Source organism: Mus caroli, unplaced genomic scaffold, assembly GCF_978045245.1.
Source record: "Mus caroli unplaced genomic scaffold, Mus_caroli_1 scaffold_15, whole genome shotgun sequence".
Lineage (NCBI taxonomy): Eukaryota > Metazoa > Chordata > Mammalia > Rodentia > Muridae > Mus > Mus caroli.
In genome coordinates this window covers 6,338,239-6,362,989 of record NW_028227270.1, presented here as the reverse complement: position 1 = coordinate 6,362,989, position 24,751 = coordinate 6,338,239, and the positions used below count along the sequence as shown (strand labels likewise).

At 39.5% G+C, this 24,751-nt stretch overlaps 1 protein-coding gene across 1 annotated transcript in view; it reads right to left on the bottom strand.

The window, feature by feature from the left end:
• The window catches only part of Itga1 (integrin subunit alpha 1), a 161,632-nt gene that overhangs the window by 85,214 nt on the left and 51,667 nt on the right, over window positions 1-24,751 (bottom strand). The window contains exons 2-3 of the mRNA XM_021179797.3: window positions 23,155-23,275; window positions 3,187-3,299 (exon numbers count right to left, since the gene is read on the bottom strand). Coding sequence (XP_021035456.1) covers window positions 3,187-3,299; window positions 23,155-23,275 — 234 coding nt within the window. The remainder of the gene's footprint in view (window positions 1-3,186; window positions 3,300-23,154; window positions 23,276-24,751) is intronic.

Here is a 24,751-nt window from a genome sequence, read left to right as displayed (position 1 = left end):
AATGATGATAAAATAAATTAAGTAAGATAAGATAAAACACAAACAATCAAATCAAGCCAAATAAAAGACACAAAAAACGTACATAGGTTCAGAAACACACACATTCACACACAGAGAAATGCATAAAAAACAAAACCAGAAAAACATAACATATGCACAAGGGATTGTGATATTAAAAAAAAAAAAAAGCCCAGACAAAGCATTATGAGTCAAAGGATCTTGAACTGGGCTACTGTGTACATTGGTATCAAAAGATCTAGATTTGAGACTTTAAGGGCAGATTGTCCAGAATCAGCATTGCTATGACAATTAGAGGATATTGAAAATGTTTCCTAGCAACCTGAAGAGATCAACTCCAGTAGTCAGTTAGGAACCCCAGTGGAGGGATGGGGACACCAACCCACCTATAAGTCTTATCTACAAGAAGTGCAAGGGCAAACCCAGCAATGACTGGCTTAGCTTGGGATCCATCCCATGGGTGGGCACCAATCCCTGACACTATTACTGATGCCATGTTGTGTTGTGGATTGGTTCTCATGTTGTTTGTGTTAATTCAGCTCCTGAAATGACAATGGAACCCAAACATCTTCACTGAGGGTCCATGTCCCCAGAGGAAATAAAGTTGCCAGTGGCTACTGGCTGGGCAGAGAGACAGAGGTGGGACTTTTAGGATTCCCAGACCAAAAAAAAAAAAAATGCAGGAGACAGGGAAAAGAGGATTCCGCCATGACAGGGAGGTAGAAAACCGAGGACACTGGAAGGTGCAGGAGGATGGGGTAGACGAAATGTAGGTGCAGGGAAAAGAAGCCCCATGGGGCTGTGCAGCAGGGTCCAGGGCAACAAAGATAAAACATAGATTTAGTAAGTATCAACTCAGGAATATCGGAGGGGAGTGTGCTAGTCACGTGGAGGTTCAGGAGTGGTCCAACCATTGAGCTAGTTGAGTCATATTAAAAATAAGCTGGTGTGTGTGTGTGTGCGTGTGTGTGTGTGTGTGTGTCATTTGTGAATCTAAAACACTTGGGTGGGTGTAGAGGAGTTATGAGCACCTGCCGGGAGCAGAGGGTTAATCATTTACCACAACAATGTTGTGCTTGCTGACAGTAGCCTATCATGGCTGTCCTCTGAGAGGCTCTACCAGCCAGCAGCTGAGGCAGATGCAGATACTAAAAGCCAAGCACTGGACTGAGGTCAGGGACCTATGAAAGAGGGGAAGAATTGAATGAGGTGAAGGGAATGGCAACCCTACAGGAAGACCAATGGTATCAAGTAAGTCTTATGCCTTGGAGTTCCGTGAGACTGAGCCACCAACCAAAGAGCATACACTGGTCCGAGGCTCCTAAAACATATGTAGTAGACTGCTGCCTTGTCTGGCCTCAGTGGGAGAGGATATGCCTAACCCTGTAGAGACTTGATGCCCTAGAGTGGGGGAATACAGGGAGTGGAAGCACCCCCTCAGAGGTGAAGGGAAGATGGGGAGAAGAACTCTGCAAGGGGAGACCAGGTTTGGGGAGGGCAAGATTTGGGATATTAATAAATAAAATAATTAATTTTTAAAAAAGAAAGAAAATGTTAAAAATAAAGAAAGAAAAGAAAATGTTTCCAACTGTTTTTGATGTAGTTAAAAACCTCTGCACTAGTTTGGAAACTATTCTAGTTTCCAGGAATAGGGGACCAGTTGCTATCAAAAAGAATTATTTTGTAAATAACAGTATAAATCCTAGAGGAGGAGGCAAAGATGCATAAAGCAACCATCTGAGGGCGTTGTGAAGTGACCTCACACGCACAGATGCTACATAGAGTCCATACTCGGATTGTGAAGTGACCTCACACGCACAGATGCTACATAGAGTCCATACTCGGATTGTGAAGTGACCTCACACGCACAGATGCTACATAGAGTCCATACTCGGAAGAGGCCGCCACTGGGTTAAGTAACTGGTTTGGTGTTTCATTTTGGTTTTATTTTTCTTTTTTTTCCTTAAAGAAATAGCTTATTAGGTAATAAAATTCAAACAGGAGTTCTAGGTTTACTACCTTGAACAAAAAGAAGATAGAAATTTAGGGTCAATGACAGCATCTTTAAAAGGGAGCAAGGAGTATCTTGGAAAAGAAGCCATATAAGGGCAATTACAATATATGTTTATGTACTCTGTCTATGTTTCTGTATAGCTTGAGTGGGCCATGTGAGGAGTGGACTCCACACAGCCTAGTGGAAATAGAAAGAACCAAATACAACCTTAACAATTCTAACTCAAAAAAAAAAAAATCAGAATCGGGGAAATGTGCTCTGCCAAATAAATTGCCTGCTAGTATTTAAAAAAAAATGAGCATTCAGAGGAATATAACAGATAAGAATTTCTATACTTATAATTAAAATCCAGTTTATATTTCAAAAATATGAATAACTAAGGAGAAGTTGTGTGTGTGTGTGTGTGTGTGTGTGTGTGTGTGTGTGTTCTCACCTCAAGGAAAGGTAGCAGACAGAAAAAATGTTGAGTATCCTTGGTGCTACAGTGATCAGGCACCAGGGTATTCAAATATCTATGGTAGCTGTGTTCATGAATGTGAAGGAAAATGCTCATAATAAACAAAGAAATTAGAAATTGAAGACAGGAGAACTGAAAAAATGCACTGTCCGCAGTGAACTTGTAGACATAAATCATTTAATCATTTTTAATGATTTATGGATACCAAAGAAAGCTCTAGATCTCTCTAACTTTAGGGGTAATTTTCTAGTCATACCACACTCAAAGTGCTATTTTTATCAAGACATATTTATTTTGATATACCTATGTTTCATATTTTAAAAAAATCATTAATATACCTAATTACTGTAATTTCCCTCATTCAGTTTATAAACTTGGGTACTAAGTTGCATTTTGTGTGAGGAATGTGGTAGATATGTCCATTTGGCAAACCACTTGCTTTCAATGGATACTGAACAATGAATGGTAAGACGTAAAGTTACAAATCAAATAAGCTATTTGAATTCTATGGCTGTTTCCTGATGAGTTACTCAAATAAATTAAGGACTGAGGGAGACACGATGTCATTCCATATGCATTCCAGATGTCAAACGCAGAATGATGGTTTATGACTTTAAGTATTTTCTTGGGTCACTTGAAAGTTGTTTGCAGTGAGAATATGGGCACAAGTTAGGATGGACTGTTGAATTTTACACACCTGGTAAATCCAACTTCACGCAAGGCATTGATCTCTCTCTCCCAACCGGACACTTATAGACATCTCCAGTTCTTGCTTTGGGTTGGCCAACTAAAGGAGAACCAATAAGGACCCTGGAATTTGAGAAGAAGCAATTGAAAATCTTTTTTTTTTTTTTTTTTTTTTTTTTGGTTTTTTCGAGACAGGGTTTCTCTGTGTAGCCCTGGCTGTCCTGGCACTCACTTTGTAGACCAGGCTGGCCTCGAACTCAGAAATCCGCCTGCCTCTGCCTCCCGAGTGCTGGGATTAAAGGCGTGCGCCACCACGCCCGGCTGCAATTGAAAATCTTAAGCAGAAGAATACATTTGTTTTAATTATTTTAAAACAAATTATTTGGTAAATTCTAAGACAGTCGACGTTTGCTCCCATACACGTTACTAGATCACGACCCTGTTGGTAATTTAATTCTATCTAAATTAAGCAAAGTGTCACCCTCAAGTTACAGCTTGCTAGTGTTGCTGTAAATCTTAGCAGTCAGTAATGGCTATCATTAAGAAAACAAACAAGAATTGCTAAAAGGAAATCGGCATAGACTGCATTGCCTACAGCTACTCCAAATCAGTAAAGCTTCTTCCTAAATCAGCGATGAGGCTGGAGAGATCACTCAGTGGTTAAGAGCACTGGCTGCTCTTGAAGAAGACCTGGGTTTGAAGTCCAGGATACACATAGTGACTCACAAACATCTTTTATCCCAACCCCAGGGACTCTGATGCCTTCCCCTGGCTCTGAGACCAGTATGTGCCCACTGCATACATACAAACATAGATAAAACATCCATACACATAACATTAAAATAATAAGTATCTTTAAACATTAAACAAGAAGTACACATTAAAAAATAACCACAGGCTGCATTATCATGTGGTTCAGCTACTCCATTCTGGGGTATACACTTGAAGGATTGTAAGCCAGCATGCAACAGAGATGATTATACGTTTGTGTTTCTTACTACACTCTTTACAATAGCCGAGATCCATATCTTGGCCTTGATGTTCCTCAGCAGATAGAGTAAAAATATATAGTTCACACACACACACACACACACACACACACACACAAATGAAATTTTCTTCAACTGTAAAAGGGAACGAGATTATACCATTTGCTGGAAAAGAGAACCAGATATTGTGTGAAACCAAATAAGACAGATTCAGAAAGACAAGCATTTAATATTCTCTTTTTTATATAGAAGCTAGATTAGAATCATCTCTTTATTTATACAGATTTAGATATATGACACGAAGGTCAAGGGGGATCCATGTAGGGGTGGAGGAGAATTAAAACAAAGAGGAGGGAAATGGGGAGAAAGACAAGTATCTTGTTTTGTCTAATAGGCAGAAGCTAGAGTTAAAAGATGCGCACGTGACTTGAAAACCGCCAGAGGTTGACTGGGAGGAGTGCAGTCATCAGGATGGGCGAGGAGAAAAGGGGAAGAAATAAAGCCACGTGAGGAAAAGTAGATGATACACATAGATAAACAGGGCGTAAGGAATCATTTTGTGTACTAACAAAAATAATTTAAATAATTAAAATGATGTATGAGATATCATAGATTTCGCTTTACGGTCTTCTCCATCACTGCCACACTAAGCACCCCTAAGCCTGCGACTGGGTTGCTTTATGAAGCACACAAGTATAAGTGGATTTTTTTTCCCACGAGAAACTGCCAATTTCAGAGAAAGCAGGAAACATCAACATGAGCTCATCCTGGGATTTAGTGTGAGAAGGTCTTAGCTTATGACCACTCGGGAAGCCAGGAGAGTGTGAGACCCAGGGTCGAAGCATGAGAGTTGTGAGACCCAGGGCCGATGCATGTGTCTTTTGAGACAACATAATGAAATACTCCATCATTGATGAAGACAACTGCCATGCTTTAGCTCCTCCCCACTGCAGGCTCGGTTCAGATCTGCGCATTCACTTAACAGTCTCCCAGAATATCGTCCGGAAAAGGCATTTCACTATACAGGATTTGTAAGGCCCTTGGGTGGATCCTATCCGATGATGTGTTGATGTCTAAAGAAATGTAGCTAGCCTCTAGCTCTCTATCACAAACTGTAAGACTCTGAACTTAAAGATTGTCTGAGACTATGTTCTTATGAGTTCAGAGAAGACACATTAAAAAAAAAAACATTAAAGTATTCTAAAACCATATCTATATATAGCTGGGAATAGAAATCTTTCTCAATATTCTAAAATAATAAATATAGATTAGCTGATGTTTAATAGGAACTTATGTAAATAACTTCACCAGACTGCACATTACTGTCTATATTCGTACAGGATGTGGGAAGCCTTATTTAATGGGAGTTCATGTGAAAAAGTCATGGAGGATTTGGTTGACAGCATAACAGCATGAGCCAAGGGTGTATTTTGGTGCCAAAAATGCTAATGTGACCTTAGGCTGCATTGCTGGAAATAGATGCTCTGGTCAAAGAAAGTGATAGTCCCTCTGTGCTCTGCCCTGGTCATGTCTGGAATCATCACATTAAGTGGGACATGGGCACAATGGAATGCATTTAGTAGACTGTGACTCAGATGGTGCAGAAGCAGGCAATTTTGTCAGGGAAGAGATGCTCAGGACAAAATTGGGAGATTTAGTAATAGGGAAAGGGCCAAAGAAGGAACAAGAGCTTATATAGGGGTATAAGCACTTAAACAATTTAAACACTGGGAAAACTGTCACACTGACAAATGATGGGGTTTATTTTCTATACATTCTTTGTAAGAGTTCCTATTAATATGAATAAACTTTTGAAAATTATAAATACCAAGGTATTAAACAGAATTCCTTATACATATAGTATGTTGTATCAGCTAAACAATTGCTGATGTAGATAAAGAAAACTAAGAATATTTCAATCTTTTAGGGTATAGTTCTTATTTCTAGGAAGTTGTCATTAAAAGTATTCTAAAATAAGGAAGAAAAGTTTGATACATAAAAGCAACGCTAAGGGAAAGTTAAGAAATAAGGATGACAGCAAGAGCAATTGGTTATTGAAGGGCTATTCTGTAAAATCTTATGTTGCACACAAACCAGAAGTTATTGAGTGGACACTCCAGAATGAAAATATATCTGTGGCCTAATTCCAAGAGAATCCCAGCTAGTTAAGTGAAACACTGGTCTGATTTAAAGGAGATGAAACCAAATTATTAAACTCATTATAGTAGCACTGATAATGTCTACCATTTATTGAGTTTATACCATGTGCCAGGCACTGGCCTAAGTGCCTTCCATATATTAAATAATTAAATTCTCTCTTTAAAAGAGCATGAGCTTAGCTACAGTGCTAAGCTTTGCGAATTCAAAGTGTGGCTTTGGTGTCTACTAGATATCTGGTTTAAGATAAGACTGTTTGTGTCTTAGGATTTTTTTTGTTTTTGTTTTTGTTTTTGTTTTTGTTTTCCCATGAATCAAATGAGAGCACATACTCACCTCACATGATCATCACAAGTGAGCTAAAGATGAGCTTAAGATGTGAGCTTAAGATGTGCTAAAGGTGTAGAAAAGCATTGAGGTCATGTGAACCTTAGCATTCGTTCTTTCTGTTGACGATGTTTCTTTACTTCAGATTACTAAACAAATAAGAACTGTGTGACACACTATTGAAAAGAGAGTGTGTAAAACCACGACACAGGGGCGCAGGGTCTGCTGACACTCGCCAGCTACCCACAACACCCGCCACAGGATCTTAAGACTTCTGGTGAGTGGAGCACAGCTTCTGCTCCAATCCAATTGCACGGGACCTGAGACTGCATTAGTTAGGGAAGCAGAAACCAGCCTGAGTAGGACCACAGGCCTCATCCGGCTGGATCAGCGCCGGGGTAGCGGGAGCGCAGGGTTGCCTGACACCCGCCAGCTACCCACGACCCCCGAGCAGGATTTTGGGACTGCTGGTGAGTGGAACACAGCTTCTGCTCCAATCCAATTGCGCGGGACCTGAGACTGCATTAGTTAGGGAAGCAGAAACCGGCCTGAGTAGGGCCACAGGCCTCACCCTGCCGGATCAGCGCCGGGGTAGCGGGAGCGCAGGGTTGCCTGACACCCGCCAGCTACCCACGACCCCCACCGCAGGATTTTGGGACTGCTGGTGAGTGGAACACAGCTTCTGCTCCAGTCCAATCACGCGGGACCTGAGACTGCTCTGGTTGGGGAGAGAGAAATCCAGCCTACATAGGGCCACAACCCTCTTCCGGTCAGAAAAGCACCAGGGCAGCTGGGGCGCAGGGTCCGCAGACACTCGCCAGCTACCCACAACACCCACCACAGGATATTAAGACTTCTGGAGAGTGGAACACAGCTTCTGCTCCAATCCAATTGCACGCGGGACCAGAGACTGCATTAGTTAGGGAAGCAGAAAAACGGCCTGAGTAGGACCACAGGCCTCATCCGGCTGGATCAGCACCGGGGTACCGTCAGCTACCCACGACCCCCGCTGCAGGATTTAGAGACTGCTGGTGAGTGGAACACAGCTTCTGCTCCAATCTTTAAACAGTGACAACGATAACAACTAACCCCAGAGATTACCAGATGTCGAAAGGTAAACGTAATAATCTTACTAACAGAAACCAAGACCACTCACCATCATCAGAACCCAGCACCCCCACTTCGCCCAGTCCAGGGCACCCCAACACACCGGAAAAGCTAGACACGGATTTAAAAGCATATCTCCTGATGATGATAGAGGACTTCAAGAAGGACTTTAATAACACACTTAAAGAAATGCAGGAGAACACTGCTAAACAGGCAGAAGACAATAAAGAGGAAGCACAAAAATCCCTTAAAGAATTGCAGGAGAACACTGCTAAAGAGTTACAAATCCTTAAAGAAAAACAGGATAACATAATCAAACAGGTAGAAGTCCTTACAGAAAAACAGGAAAACACATCCAAACAGATGATGGAAATGAACAAAACCATACTAGACCTAAAAAGGGAAGTAGACACAATAAAGAAAACCCAAAATGAGGCAACACTGGAGATAGAAACCCTAGGAAAGAAATCTGGAACCATAGATACGAGCATCAGCAACAGAATACAAGAGATGGAAGAGAGAATCTCAGGTGCAGAAGATTCCATAGAGAACATCGGCACAACAATCAAGGAAAATGTAAAATGCAAAAAGATCCTAACTCAAAACATCCAAGAAATACAGGACACAATGAGAAGACCAAACCTACGGATAATAGGAGTGGATGAGAATGAAGATTTTCAACTCAAAGGACCAGCAAACATCTTCAACAAAATTATAGAAGAAAACTTCCCAAATCTAAAGAAAGAGATTCCCATGAACATACAAGAAGCCTACAGAACTCCAAATAGACTGGACCAGAAAAGAAATACCTCCCGACACATAATAATCAGAGCAACAAATGCTCTAAATAAAGATAGAATACTAAAAGCAGTAAGAGAAAAAGGCCAAGTAACATATAAAGGCAAGCCTATCAGAATTACACCAGATTTTTCACCAGAGACTATGAAAGCCAGAAGATCCTGGACGGATGTTATACAGACACTAAAAGAACACAAATTCCAGCCCAGGCTACTATACCCAGCCAAACTCTCAATTAACATAGATGGAGAAACCAAAGTATTCCACGACAAAACCAAATTCACACATTATCTCTCCACGAATCCAGCCCTTCAAAGGATAATAACAGAAAAAAACCAATACAAGGACAGGAACCACGCCCTAGAAACAACAAGAAGGTAATCCCTCAACAAACCTAAAAGAAGACAGCCACAAGAACAAAATGCCAACTTTAACAACAAAAATAACAGGAAACAACAATTACTTTTCCTTAATATCTCTTAATATCAATGGACTCAACTCCCCGATAAAAAGACATAGACTAACAAACTGGCTACACAAACAAGACCCAACATTTTGCTGCTTACAGGAAACTCATCTCAGAGAAAAGGATAGACACTACCTCAGAATGAAAGGCTGGAAAACAATTTTCCAAGCAAACGGCATGAAGAAACAAGCTGGAGTAGCCATTCTAATATCTGATAAGATTGACTTCCAACCCAAAGTCATTAAAAAAGACAGGGAGGGACACTTCATACTCATCAAAGGTAAAATCTTCCAAGAGGAACTATCAATCCTGAATATCTATGCTCCAAATACAAAGGCAGCCACATTCATTAAAGAAACTTTAGTAAAGCTCAAAGCACACATTGCACCTCATACAATAATAGTGGGAGACTTCAACACACCACTTTCACCAATGGACAGATCATGGAAACAGAAACTAAACAGGGACACAGTGAAACTAAGAGAAATTATGAATCAAATGGATCTGGCAGATATCTACAGAACATTCTATCCTAAAACAAAAGGATATACCTTCTTCTCAGCACCTCATGGTACCTTCTCCAAAATTGACCACATAATTGGTCACAAAGCAGGCCTCAACAGATATAAAAATATTGAAATTGTCCCATGCATCCTATCAGATCACCATGGACTAAGGCTGATCTTCAATAACAAAATAAATAATAGAAAGCCAACCTTCACGTGGAAACTGAACAACACTCTTCTCAATGATACCTTGGTCAAGGAAGGAATAAAGAAAGAAATTAAGGACTTTTTAGAGTTCAATGAAAATGAAGCCACAACATACCCAAACTTATGGGACGCAATGAAAGCATTTCTAAGAGGAAAACTCATAGCTCTGAGTGCCTCCAAAAGGAAACTAGAGAGAGCACACATTAGCAGCTTGACAACACACCTAAAAGCACTAGAACAAAAGGAAGCAAATTCACCCAAGAGGAGTAGACGGCAGGAAATAATCAAACTCAGGGGTGAAATCAACCAAGTGGAAACAAGAAAAACTATTCAAAGAATCAACCAATCAAGGAGCTGGTTCTTTGAGAAAATCAACAAGATAGATAAACCCTTAGCCAGACTCACTAGAGGGCACAGGGAAAGCATCCTAATTAACAAAATCAGAAATGAAAAAGGAGACATAACAACAGATCCTGAAGACATCCAAAACACCATCAGATCCTTCTACCAAAGGCTATACTCAACAAAACTGGAGAACCTGGATGAAATGGAGAAGTTCCTAGACAGATACCAGGTACCAAAGTTGAATCAAGATCAGGTTAATGATCTAAACAGCCCTATATCCCCCAAAGAAATAGAAGCAGTCATTAATAGTCTCCCAACTAAAAAAAGCCCAGGACCAGATGGGTTTAGTGCAGAGTTCTATCAGACCTTCAAAGAAGATCTAATCCCAGTTCTTCACAAACTATTCCACAAAATAGAAACAGAAGGTACTCTACCCAACTCATTCTATGAAGCCACAATTACTCTGATACCTAAACCACAAAAAGACCCAACAAAGATAGAAAACTTCAGACCAATATCCCTTATGAATATTGATGCAAAAATCCTCAATAAAGTTCTTGCTAACCGAATCCAAGAACACATCAAAACAATCATCCATCCTGACCAAGTAGGTTTCATCCCAGGGATGCAGGGATGGTTCAATATACGGAAATCCATCAACGTAATCCACTATATAAACAAACTCAAAGACAAAAACCACATGGTCATCTCGTTAGATGCGGAAAAAGCATTTGACAAGATCCAACACCCATTCATGATAAAAGTCTTGGAAAGATCAGGAATTCAAGGCCCATACCTAAACATGATAAAAGCAATCTACAGCAAACCAGTAGCCAACATCAAAGTAAATGGTGAGAAGCTTGAAGCAATCCCTCTAAAATCAGGGACTAGACAAGGCTGTCCACTTTCTCCATACCTATTCAACATTGTACTTGAAGTCCTAGCCAGAGCAATTCGACAACAAAAGGAGATCAAAGGGATACAAATTGGAAAAGATGAAGTCAAAATATCACTTTTTGCAGATGATATGATAGTATATATAAGTGACCCTAAAAATTCCACCAGAGAACTCCTAAGCCTGATAAACAGCTTCGGTGAAGTAGCTGGATATAAAATTAACTCAAACAAATCAATGGCCTTTCTCTACACAAAGAATAAACAGGCTGAGAAAGAAATTAGGGAAACAACACCCTTCTCAATAGTCACAAAGAATATAAAATATCTTGGCGTGACTCTAACTAAGGAAGTGAAAGATCTGTATAATAAAAACTTCAAGTCTCTGAAGAAAGAAATTATAGAAGATCTCAGAAGATGGAAAGATCTCCCATGCTCATGGATTGGCAGGATCAACATTGTAAAAATGGCTATCTTGCCAAAAGCCATCTACAGATTCAATGCAATCCCCATCAAAATTCCAAATCAATTCTTCAACGAATTAGAAAGTGCAATCTGCAAATTCATCTGGAATAACAAAAAACCTAGGATAGCAAAAACTCTTCTCAAGGATAAAAGAACCTCTGGTGGAATCACCATGCCGGACCTAAAGCTCTACTACAGAGCAATTGTGATAAAAACTGCATGGTACTGGTATAGTGACAGACAAATAGACCAATGGAATAGAATTGAAGACCCAGAAATGAACCCACACACCTACGGTCACTTGATCTTCGACAAGGGAGCTAAAAACATCCAGTGGAAGAAAGACAGCATTTTCAACAAATGGTGCTGGCACAACTGGTTGTTAACATGTAGAAGAATGCGAATCGATCCATTCCTATCTCCTTGTACTAAGGTCAAGTCTAAGTGGATCAAGGAACTTCACATAAAACCAGAGACACTGAAACTTATAGAGGAGAAAGTGGGGAAAAGCCTTGAAGATATGGGCACAGGGGAAAAATTCCTGAATAGAACAGTAATGGCTTGTGCTGTAAGATCGAGAATTGACAAGTGGGACCTCATGAAACTACAAAGCTTCTGCAAGGCTAAAGACACCATCAATAAGACAAAAAAACCACCAACAGATTGGGAAAGGATCTTCACCTATCCTAAATCAGATAAGGGACTAATATCCAATATATATAAAGAACTCAAGAAGGTGGACTCCAGAAAGTCAAATAACCCCATTAAAAAATGGGGCTCAGGACTGAACAAAGAATTCTCACCTGAGGAATACCGAATGGCAGAGAAGCACCTGAAAAAATGTTCAACATCCTTAATCATCAGGGAAATGCAAATCAAAACAACCCTGAGATTCCACCTCACACCAGTCAGAATGGCTAAGATCAAAAATTCAGGTGACAGCAGATGCTGGCGAGGATGTGGAGAAAGAGGAACACTCCTCCATTGTTGGTGGGATTGCAAGCTTGTACAACCACTCTGGAAATCAGTCTGGCGGTTCCTCAGAAAATTGGACATAGTACTACCGGAGGATCCAGCAATACCTCTCCTGGGCATATATCCAGAAGATGTCCCAACCGGTAAAAAGGACACATGCTCCACTATGTTCATAGCAGCCCTATTTATAATAGCCAGAAGCTGGAAAGAACCCAGATGTCCCTCAACAGAGGAGTGGATACAGAAATTATGGTACATTTACACAATGGAGTACTACTCAGCTATTAAAAAGAATGAATTTATGAAATTCCTAGCCAAATGGATGGACCTGGAGGGCATCATCTTGAGTGAAGTAACACAATCACAAAAGAACTCACACAATATGTATTCATTGATAAGTGGATATTAGCCCAAAACTTAGGATACCCAAGATATAAGATACAATTTGATAAATGCATGAAACTCAAGAAGAATGAAGACCAAAGTGTGGACACTGTGCACCTTCTTAGAATTGGGAACAAAACACCCAGGGAAGGAGTTACAGAGACAAAGTTCGTAGCTGTGATGAAAGGATGGACCATTTAGAGACTGCTGTATCCAGGGATCCTTCCCATAATCAGCTTCTAAACGCTGACACCATTGCATACACTAGCAAGATTTTGCTGAAAGGACCCAAATATAGCTGTCTCTTGTGAGACGAAGCCGGGGCCTAGCAAACACAGGAGTGGATGTTCACAGTCAGCTATTGGATGTATCACAGGGCTCCCAATGGAGAAGCTAGAGAAAGTACCCAAGGAGCTAAAGGGATCTGCAACCCTATTGTTGGAACAACATGATGTACTAACCAGAACCCTGGAGCTCTTGTCTCTAGCTGCATATGTATCGAAAGATGGCCTAGTTGGCCATCAATGGAAAGAGAGGCCCATTGGACTTGCAAACTTTATATGCCCCAATATAGGGGAATGCCAGGGCCAAAAGAATGGGAATGGGTGGGTAGGGAAGTGGGGGGCGCTATGGGGGACTTTTGGGATAGTATTGGAAATGTAATTGAGGAAAATATGTAATAAAAATATTAAAAAAAATAAAAAATAAAAAATAAAAAAAAAACAATAAAAAAAAAAAACCACGACACAGTGTGTGAAGAGTAGGCTTTTATAGTATTTTGTTTTATGCAATATATCTGCATAGATGTGTTTTATGGTTTAAAACAGTCTATAGAAATTATCACTCTTATTGAAACTATTTAGCATGAGGTTAGATGAGTTAATGTGCATTTAAAATGGGGCTGGAGAGATGACTCCGTGGTTAATAGCACTTGCTGCCCTTCTAGAAGGCTCGAGTTCAGTGCTGAGTGCCCACATCTTGTGGCTCTCAACTGCCAGAAATACAAGCTCTTAGAGATCCCATACCATCTCTGTCCTCTGCAGGCACTGGCACACATACTGACATGCGCTCATACACATACGTAAAGAGAAGAGTCTAGCTAGGGGGTGCATGTCCTGGTGCTTTGGTGGCATCAGTAGGAAGAACAGGAGATCACAAGTTCAAGGCCATTTCCCATTACAAACTGAGCTTGAAGCCTCCTTGAGCTATTTAAGACCTGACTGGAAAAAACAAAAACAAACAAACAAACAAAACAAAACAAAAGCTATGTATCTGACATTTAACCAGGCCATGGGATAATGATACAAAAGAAATAAAGGACAATATCTCAAGTGTTTTAAAACTGAAGCATGAAGCAAATTGTGTGGATCACAACAGCGCATGAATCTGAACTTAGCACAAACTCAGTAAAGTCTTAGGAAGAAAGCATCACTTGGTTGCTAAGTGCATGGAGTTCAGTGTAGCTGGATAGAAGCTGAGGCTGAAGAGTTAGATGAAGTTCAAATCATGGATGTTATTATGGATTGTATTAAAAACTAAGTTTAAATACCATCAAACTTGTATGTATGTATGCATATATGTATTCTTCCATCCACTCATTTTTGAGGCAGGACCTTACTAGGTAGCCCAGGCTAGCCTAAAATATGTGCTCACCCTGCCTCCTCCTCCCAAGTGCTGGCCTATAGGTGTGTGTCACCATACATGACTTCCATTTACAGAGGAGTGTCATGTGGAACCTTTTTGTCTACAATGTTGTGGGTAAATTGGAGGAAAGTGAAGTGAGAGAGACAAGATGAAAGTTCAGGTGAGATATGAAACAAGGAAACAGAGAGGAAAAAGAACCAATCTCATGCATAAATATTTAAGCTTTAAGCTGCTTAGTCTTGAGTTCCTTCCAAAAAAGAGCTAAGAGAAAAATAAATGGCTCAAAGAGATCCTTTCAAGCTATTTCTAAGTACACATAAGAATGGAGTTAGAAGCAGAAAAACATAAAGGGGATGAAAGTAATCTTGTGAATAGAAATAAAAAGAAAAAATGAGTAATGGGTTACTTCCATAGGCAGCTGTGATCAGCTTCGTTGGAGAACATCTTAGAACTCTCACCAAACATATCAAAACTAACATGGTAACCAATCAAAATTGTACTAATGTCACTGCTTTGCTCCTACTAATCATATTAGAGGTTTCTTAATCCTTCAGGAGAAATTCTCTTAGCCCTGCATAAAAGGGGGCCAATGAGCCCCTCAGGTGGTCGCCATTTTGATAACATGCTGGTAATTTCTGCAGAATAAATGCTCTTTGCCTTTGCATATTCTTTGAGACAACGACTCTTGGACCCTAACAAAACCACATGAAATATATATATTATGTATGTATGTATATAGTGAGCCTGGAAAAGCCTATAGGTAAATATTACCTCCTTGAAAGAGTACAAAGAAAGAGAGGCCTGAAACCTGACATGTTTGTGGAAGAAGAAAATTAGGTAAGAGTGACCAGAGATAGAGAGAGGGAGAATGCAGAACCAGGGATGTCACAGAAGTCAGAGAAGGGAAAAGGCTCAGAGTGACATGAGAGAATGGAAGCTCTGACCTGGTGTGTGTCCTCGCGGCCTCATTAGGGAAGAATGGGCTACTTCATAGCATAACTGCTTTCAGTTTCCCAAAAGTGACATATGTTATCTGCAAGTCCATCAGTTTCATTTCTATCTACTTCATTCGTTCCACAAAACAAACAAACTCAAATTCAATGGGTGAAAAGTGATCATTTTCTTCAAGCAAGGAAATTCAGAGCTCCATCAGCGAAGTGCAGAACTCCAGCCATCTGTGGAGCTCTCCTACCTGGGCTAGCTGGAGTTCTGAAGTATAGCATCCCTCATTTTAAAGACAAACTTGTTCCTTTCTGCACTCCCTATGCAGTCAGGGACTCTACTGTCTCTCCAGGAACACGAGTTTTTCTGCCTTCTGCCTCACAGTCATCACACATAAGAAGGTTGACTCCATGGCACATTTCATTTTCTTCAAACTTTGTTGAAAAGATGCGTTCAAACTTATTAGCCCAGCCTCATGCCCTTGATTTTAGCTCCTTGAAATAAATTGGCTGCAGACTCAGCTTCCAATCTCACCTGAAATAAATTGGCTGCAGACTCAGCTTCCAATCTCACCTGATATTCTGAACCTATTTCCTTCTCTTGATATCTGTGACACCATGATTTTACTGACACAGTTCACATGGCATGACTTATATGAGTTAAGCCACGCTGGACTATGTGATTGAGAAGCCAAAATACTAAAGCTAAACGAATAAACTCAAGGGACAGGAGGAAGCCATAATCCTCAGAATCTTGAAAAAGTACAAGAATCAGTGACTCTTTCTTTACGTCAGTCAGTATTGAGCTTATTGGTTGTGCAGCAACAATAGAAGAAAACAGGAAATAAGTTCCCTGTTCCTCTGGCCCTTACAATCTTGCTTCATCCTCTTGCAGAGTGATCCCTAAGACGCGGGTGTCTGCAGGAGCTGTGTTGTAGACACATCAGTTGGGACTGGGCTTCAGAAATTGGTGGTTTGAGCAGTTGTTGTGTTCTGTAACTGTCTCTGTTGCAAAGAGATGTTTCTTTGATAGAACATACGAACTACATCTGTGGGTAAGACCCCCCAAAGGAGCAAGAAGCTTGATGTGAGATTGGGTGTTGTTGCCTAAACAGGAGTTGAACAAAGACAACAACAATAAACATGCTAGTGTGGAAGGGTAAAGCTCATGAGGCCCCAAGCCCACAAAAAAAAAAAAAAAAAAAAAAAAAACTACAGGCAATAAAGGGATGCTGAGAACAAGAGAAAGTGTCTTTTCCAGGGAAGAGCACACCAAATGGTTATCCAATACTAATTAGTAGCACTGGGAGGGGGCAAATTACACACACACACACACACACACACACATGGACTGAACATGTTGCACTTATATATTTAAGAACATATATGTGTGAATATGTATGTATGCACAAGTGTGTGTGCATGTGTGTGTGTGTAATAATAACCAAAGAAAGAGGAGCTGAACATAAAAGTGCATGCCTTTTCCTGCCCTCAGGAAGCAGAAGCAGACAGATCACTGTGAGGTTGAGGCCAGATTGATCTATAAACTGAGTTCTAGGACAGCCAGAACTACATAGTGAAACTCAGTCTAGAAAAAAAAAAGGAAGAAAGAAAAGAGAGAGAGAGAGAGAGAAAGGGAGAAAGAAAGGAAGAAAGGAAAAAAGGAAAAAAGGAAGGAAGAAAGAAAGGAAGAAAGAAGGAAAGAAGGAAGGAAAGAAAAGAAGACAAAAAGATATGAATTTGAAAGAAAGCAATGTTAGGGCTGATACATGGGAAGGATAGGGGAGGAAAAAGTAGGGGAAAATAATGTAATTTATAATCTCAAAAACCAAAAAATTATATAAAAAAACAAGAAGAAATTTTAAGTTTAGGACTCATATCCCCTCTTCCTTCTTTTTTAAATATCTATACTCATTTTGGAGAAATTAAGGGACAGGCAATAGAATAGTGCAGTTGCAAAGTGACTTCAAGTGACAGAATCCACTCAGAATTAGCTGACTTTGCACAGTCAAGTACATTTCTATAATGGATGGGCTATGCAAATTCAACATCTCTTCTGTTCCCCAAATTCCATCATATCGATGGAACAGATATATTGTGTTTGGGTGAACCCACTAGTAGTAAAATACAGTATTAGCCTGGTAAATCTGCACTAGGGATGAAAATGGAGTCCTGAAAGGCATATTATGAACAAAGAGGTTGTGGATGACAAGATGGAAGGAGATGGAGATTGTGAACAGCCCAGGGAATGTGTGGAGGCAGGAGAATGAAGACCAAAAGGACAAATGATGGGAGGAATGAGTGCTGGCAAACAACTGGATAAAGCTACCAGATCACAAGGGCAGGTGGGTCAAGATAATGTTTCGCCCCTAGCACAAGAGAAACTAACCAGCAAACATAAGGACCTGGAACCTGAAGATATAGCATTTATAGACAAGGTTTACTGTGAATACTGAGGGAAAAAAAAAAAAAAAGGAAACCAAAGTGTTAATATAGAAAATGGTAGAAAACCCAGACAGGAAGTTTAGGGGTTGCAACCAGTGGTAGAGAATGCACCAGCAGGATATAGCACATAGAATGGTTGTTTACTTTCTTGGGGGCCTGTTTCCTCTGGCAGCCAGCATGTTCTTCTTGAATCACACATAGCTCACCACTCTAAGCCTAAGTAAGCGTCGTTTCCCCCAAAGTGCCTAAAAATAGCAAGATCCAAGAAAAGTATCAGTGGAGGATTCCTGGAATTCATGCTATCCCAGTCTGGACTACATTGTTCTTTTGTCTCATGATACTGACCACCTTTCTGTCATAAAGTATAGCTTACCTCGTTTAAAAATTGATCATCTGTTTGGTGTGCCTCCTTCTCCAGCTCCCCAATATCAGCAATTTTTGCTCACTTAATGCGGGTGATGGTTTTATTTATAAAAAAATGGGAATTTAATAAATATTTTTAGCTGAATAAATAAACGTTAATTTATAATAAAATTAATAAATTAATAACTTGTAACATTAATTATTAATAAATTAATGCCGGTTTGTTTAATTGATTAATTAAAATATTAATCAATTTTTTTAGCTGAAAAAAATGGATGACTGACAAATAAGTGGATCTGATTGTATGTTTTATGAAAAACTGAGATTCTTGGATTGCGAAGGCTTTTTTGCTCAGTTTTCTGTTTTAGAGGGTACTTTGCTTCTAGAATGTTCATATAGGACTCTGGGTCACACAAAGCATTCCGTCAACTCAAGGTTCTAGGGATTGCTTCTTAGGAGAAACTGGGCTGAGTGTCTGAGGGTGTTGTGTCCCAACCTGGTCTTGTCATATGCTTGCTGTATAAACCCTGTGGCCATTCACTGTCTTAGTTTCCTGTCAGTGAGAAGACTATCACTGCAGTATCTTTCCTGGGGTCAGCACGAAAACCTGGGTCACAGAACTCTTGACTCAAGTCAACTTGTCACACTTAGGTCTACTAATTCATTTCTTTTTTTGTGTGTGTGAGTGTTTTGTCTTTCATTTGTGACACATTCTCATGCTGAAGTCCTGGCTCTCCTGAAGCTCACTATGTAGACCAGGCTGGCCTAAATTCACAGAGATCATCAGCCCCCTGCCTCCTGAGTGCAGGAATTAAAGAGCACACTATCATGCCCCCACATATATTTTGGGTTTATATACAACATTTTGAAATGAATTGTTTGTAGGGGAAGAGATAAGATGTGTTGGGGCTCTCCTTACTGATCTCCACAGAAACAGCTAATGAAGTCAAGAATCACGAAGGCTAGAGAAATATATTTTCTCCATGTAAAAGTTCCAGTTATAATAAAAGTTTAGTGGGCTAAGGAAAATGTGCTATTCCTTAGTCACTCTGTTTCCTGCAACCATGACCATATTTATTTGAAGAGTGGGTGATCTCTGATGTCATTCTACAGGGAAAATTCATGGAGAGGGTTTTTCCATACTTATGTTATTCCATAGAACTTTGTAAAACCTAACTCTTGATTGATGTGTAATAGACCCAGCCAAAGTCACTCTCAGGCTGTCACAAACCTCTGTCAGCCAGGTTTTGCTTTTCTTTCATGAGTGGAATGACCGTTTTGTGATCTCAAAAAGATGAAACCTGTGCAGTGACCCTATTAATTATACTGATCTTGATTTTTTAAAAGGCAGAAGGTTGGAAATGAATTAAGCAAAAAAGGAGAAAAAAACAAAAACAATTTTAGCAAAGAGGAAATGTCAGTTTCAAGACTGATTATAAACAATGCAAAGTAAATATTATGCTAAACTCTATAAGAGAAGAACTTTAGGAAGTCTTTCCCCTTCCAGCTTGAGTGAGTTTTATCTAAAAGATATTCATATTGGATGCAGAATACGAGTCACACAAGCCGTGGTACCCTTGCCTAGCATATTCTAGAGTCATCCAGGGAGAATTCAAAGGACAGCAGAGTTTTGCTACACATTGAGCTGAAGATTGAGTCTGGAGAGATCTATTTACTTCTAACCTGATATCCAGTAGGGGAAAACATGCCCAGTAAAGTCACAGAAGTCTCAAAGACAGGTAGCCTGGACATCAATTAAAAGGCCCATCATCATCCTCAATCCTTGTTGCATTGTAGATGAAACGGTCTCCAGTTGTAGACAACACATTTTTACCTTTGCTATTTTAAATTTTCATTAAAATTTGTTTGATTTATGCAAAAAAAAAAGGGGGTCCAGCGCAGAAGAAAAAGACTGGGAGGGAAGAGTGGAAAGCCCCAAACAACATCTTGTATTTTCCCTGAATGCCTGAGACATTGCTCTTCCACAGAGTCTGGGAATCTGGAAAACTTATGTGGGGCCATGCATATTTTAATCACGTTTCTTTCCTGTGAGACTCTTAAACCAATTTGGCTCTTCTGGATTCTTGTGAACTACAGAGCAATCACTTGGATGCTGAAACTCACGCTAGCCATTGATGAGCAACACTGATCTTAACCAGAGGGATGAATGATGTATCTGTTACCAAGAAAACACGTGGTTTCTGGGCAGATGTCATAACGCAAGTTAGTCTTGGCGATAAACTCTTGGGAGGTAAAGGGGACATAAAGCTATGCTCCTGTTGTTTTAATTCTTTCAACAGGATTTAAACAATGTCTTACAAACATGTGTAATGACCGCAAAGGAATTCCTTCTTTAGGCATGATACAGTCAAGAGGGAAGATGAGTCAAACTGTTTTTTGTTTATGTCTTGTTTTTTTTTTTTTTTTTAGACCTAAGTTGGATACGTTTCCAGAATGTGGGCTGTAAATATGACTTATGAAGCTGTTTATCCCTGCAGAAATTAAAACAACGGAATCCACCTTGCTGAAAGTGTGTGAGTTACTCTATAGTATATTTCCCAGAGCAAGACTGCATTCTGACTGATGTGTTCTGTATAAATATTTGCAAATATCCAAACATGTTTCTCCATCACCAATGTCTGGTTCTCTTAGAGCCACTGTTGGCCACCATGTCACCTGTTACAGCTCGGACATTCTGGGGTGGAAGTCTTCTTACTTTTAAATTCATTTATTCATACCAATTATGTCATTGGGAAATAAGGGTTGTTAAAGTAGAAACAGGTAGTTGATATCCATATACTTCCCAAATGCTAACAAGATCTCACATACATATTGATACGTAATTCACGGTGCTAGCCATGAAAATGGCCATTATCGAACTTTACCTTTTAATGTATTTCTTTTTTTTTTATTAGGTAATTTCCTCAATTACATTTCCAATGCTATCCAAAAAGTCCCCAATACACTCCCCCCCCAGTCCCCCACCCACCCACCCCCACCCCTTGGCCCTGGCATTCCCCTGTACTGGGGCATATAAAGTTGGCAAGTCCAATGGGCCTCTCTTTTCAGTGATGGCCTACTAGGCCATCTTTTGATACAAATGCAGCTAGAGACAAGAGCTCTGGGGTACTGGTTAGTTCATAATAATGATCCACCTATGGGGTTGCAGTTCCCTTTAGCTCCTTGGGTACTTTCTCTAGCTCCTCCATTGGGGGCCCTGTGATCCATCCAATAGCTGACTGTGAGCATCCACTTCTGTGTTTGCTAGGCCCCGGCATTGTCTCACAAGAGACAGTATTTCTGATAAAGGGAAAAGCCCAGGGAGTCTTGAGATGCATTTCTAGCACTGCTTTTCCCCTTTCTCGAGGAGAGCTACTCTTTATTTACTTTTATGTAGTTGTGTTTCATGGAAGATTTAGCTGTCTGGTCAATAGGTAATGACCGTGTGCATAATAGGTTCATGTCACCTCATTAGCAACATTTGCCTCACTAGTTTGTTCTGTCTCTATCTCATCTAGATCTTCACCTCTGAGAAGGCACAAAGACTCTCGGAATGAGACGCATCATAGCGGCCAGACCCCATTCAAGAGTGACTCAGTTTCTCAATCATTGGCCCCACAAATAAAAGGTACATTAAAAAGAAGCTTTATAAAACATTTTGCCAGTATTTGATTGTCCTTTAAGTAGGTATTTTTAGTCTTCAAAGCTTGATGCTCACTGTAGCTTTCTTTAATACATACATGAATGTACCAATCAGTGAGAGGTAAAAATCAACTTTTAGATATGTTCATGACATAGCAAAAAGAAGCCTGGCTAATTGGCCTACTCAACATTTTCCCCCATATGTTGAGCTTTTGTAACTGCAGGCACAACTTTCGGGAAAGTGTAAGTGTCTGGTGTCTAAAAGAATGACTTTGTTCAACTTTAAAAACAGCATGGGGTCAGGTATGGGGAGTATAAGAAAGAGGATGTAAAACTTCATAGAAATCTTGACAAATTTCTCAAAAATAGTAATATATGCATAGAGTACAACATTCATACTTAGAAAATGTGAAAACTCACATTATTACTTTTGATCATCTTTAGGGAATTATTACCAAACTTAAAAAGTCTAGAGAAGGAATCAAAAAATGCATTTTGTCTGTAAAATAATTGTGAACTGGCACATTACTGTTATCGTAGACAATACTAGTCTCTTGCTAGGAAAAAATGGGCTTTTACAAACTAATAAACAGAGACTTAACTAACTCATACTTAGTTCTCTAATATATAAATTTAGAAACCTGTGTTGACTACCATTAGATGGGATGAAAAGTAAAAGTTCTATTTTTTAAAACTATTTATTTTGTGAAACTATTAAAAGTTAAATAAACTCTAACTTATCTATAATAAAGTTAACCAAAGGTTCACAGTATTAAAAGTATATATTAGAAATTTAGTACGGTTCACTGTCATCCACACACAAAACTTAGTATACTACCAAAGCACAAAAACAAACAAACAAGCAAACCCCAAAACAACAGCAACAACAGCAACAATCTCCCCCAAAAAACATAAACCTAAGCCCTCAGCAACTACAGTAATAGTCACCCATTCTGGGCATCTGACCTCCCATCTTGTCCTTCTTAATGAATCAGTCAAGTATTCAAGTAACTGTAGAATAAGAATTAAACCAGGAAGACTTATCAAAGCAACCCAGTTACCGAATACTGGGATAAGAATCTTCCTTGAGGTCATTCTAGGAGTTAACCCTCAGAAATCTGTAACCACTTCCTTTAAAAGTGGTTTAAATTTCTAAGGAATGCTGCATCTTTGACTGCATGTCAGCTTCCATCACTGACCCACTAGAACACATTTTCTAGCTCAAATGAGTCATTCAGTTAATGTTCCATTCATAAAACACACTGAAAATATATTCCGTTTCTGTGTGAGAGAGCTGGACAACAACAGAGCCTGTTTGCTTACCATTTGCCTTCTTCGTTTTCATACTGTTGAACTGTGTACCCAAACATGTCCTCCACCGGACCACTGAAACTCATGGAGTTTTTCACATCAACGTTGAAGGAGATGCAGACGCCTAGGATAACTTTGAGAGGGGAAAGAAAGTCCCGTTACATAAGGTTGGCATTATGTCTTGGATTATGGAAGGCATTCTTAGTGTTAGCAATGAAAGCTGTGCTCTTTTGAAAAAGAACTTTGAAACCAATAAGGATCTGTTAGGCTGTTGCTCATTGAGCATCAACAAGATGGCTTTAAAGATGTTTAGAAATTAACATCTGTACCATTTGCAGAAGTGAAATTCCAGGATTGAGTGGGAGTCGCAGAAACTAAAGATGACTAATGAGTTTGCATATACTCTCCCAGAAGTGATTCCTACAGTAAATGTGACCATCAGCAATCTTCATAAGCATCCTTTCCCCACTGCATGTTCTGAAGATGCAGGCAGTTGCATTTTAGCCTCACTGAGATAGCTTTCTCCATACTGGTTCTGAAAGGAAACTGCCTTTCCTCTGGATGGTCTTTAGAGGGTTGTCTACTCAGCCCTGAGATAAATTCTGCTTCTCCTATGGAATCAAGCAGAGGATGGAAGTTTGTAGTAATACAAAAATACCTCCATGCAATAGTGTGGACTATGATAATCTCACAAACTTTTTAGATTAAATTAAATAATATTCTCTTTAGTCCATGCCCAATAAACATTATTTTTACATTGATAGCTTATCTCTTTAATTTCCCTGTGATACAGGTTTTTGTTTTTGTTTTTTTAAGTTTTACAAGAAGAGTAACCATGTACAAAGGTTCTGAAATCGCAAGCTCAGGTGGAGGGTACCAAATTCTTCTTTTGATCCTAATTTTGAAAATATGCTTACAAATTTCAATATCCAGCTCTTAAATGTAACTGACAATTCTTCTCAACGATTCCCCACCTTATACAATAACAGCACAGTCTAAGATATATTAGGAAATGATTAAACTCAGCTTCTCAAAACTGGATTCAATCACGCAGATTAGGAAACTTCTCTGTTCTATTCCTCTGGGCTGGGTAGATTTAACATCTCTAATCTCCTGGCTCTTATTCACTCTAAACGTTTTCATAAATATATTCTAACTCCAGCTTATTCTAACACAGTTTTCAAATTGCAGTAACAGCAATAAGTGTTTATGTTTGCACAGGATTCTAACTTACTTTAGAGAAAATATTTGCAGAAGAAAATATCCATGCTTTTCATGTGTAGATTTATCTATATGGTCTTTCTTGATCTTTGAGTTCCTAAAACCTCTTCATTGATTTTTAAAGAAACTTCTTACCAAGATAACTATTAAATACTATTTATGTTATTGTTATCTATTAGAGATTTTGCCCCAGACTGTGAAAATCTTAAACTGGGGACCATCTTTCTCATTTTTTTATCCTTTATAAAACTCTGGCACAATTCCGCATGCACAGATGGGCAGTCACACATTTGTAGTTTGAAAGATAACGTGCTGTAGAGGGAAGGATGTCAGCTGTGGCTGGTGAGGCGCTGGCAGCCATTCATCCGGGTGAAAGAAGACTTTTTGA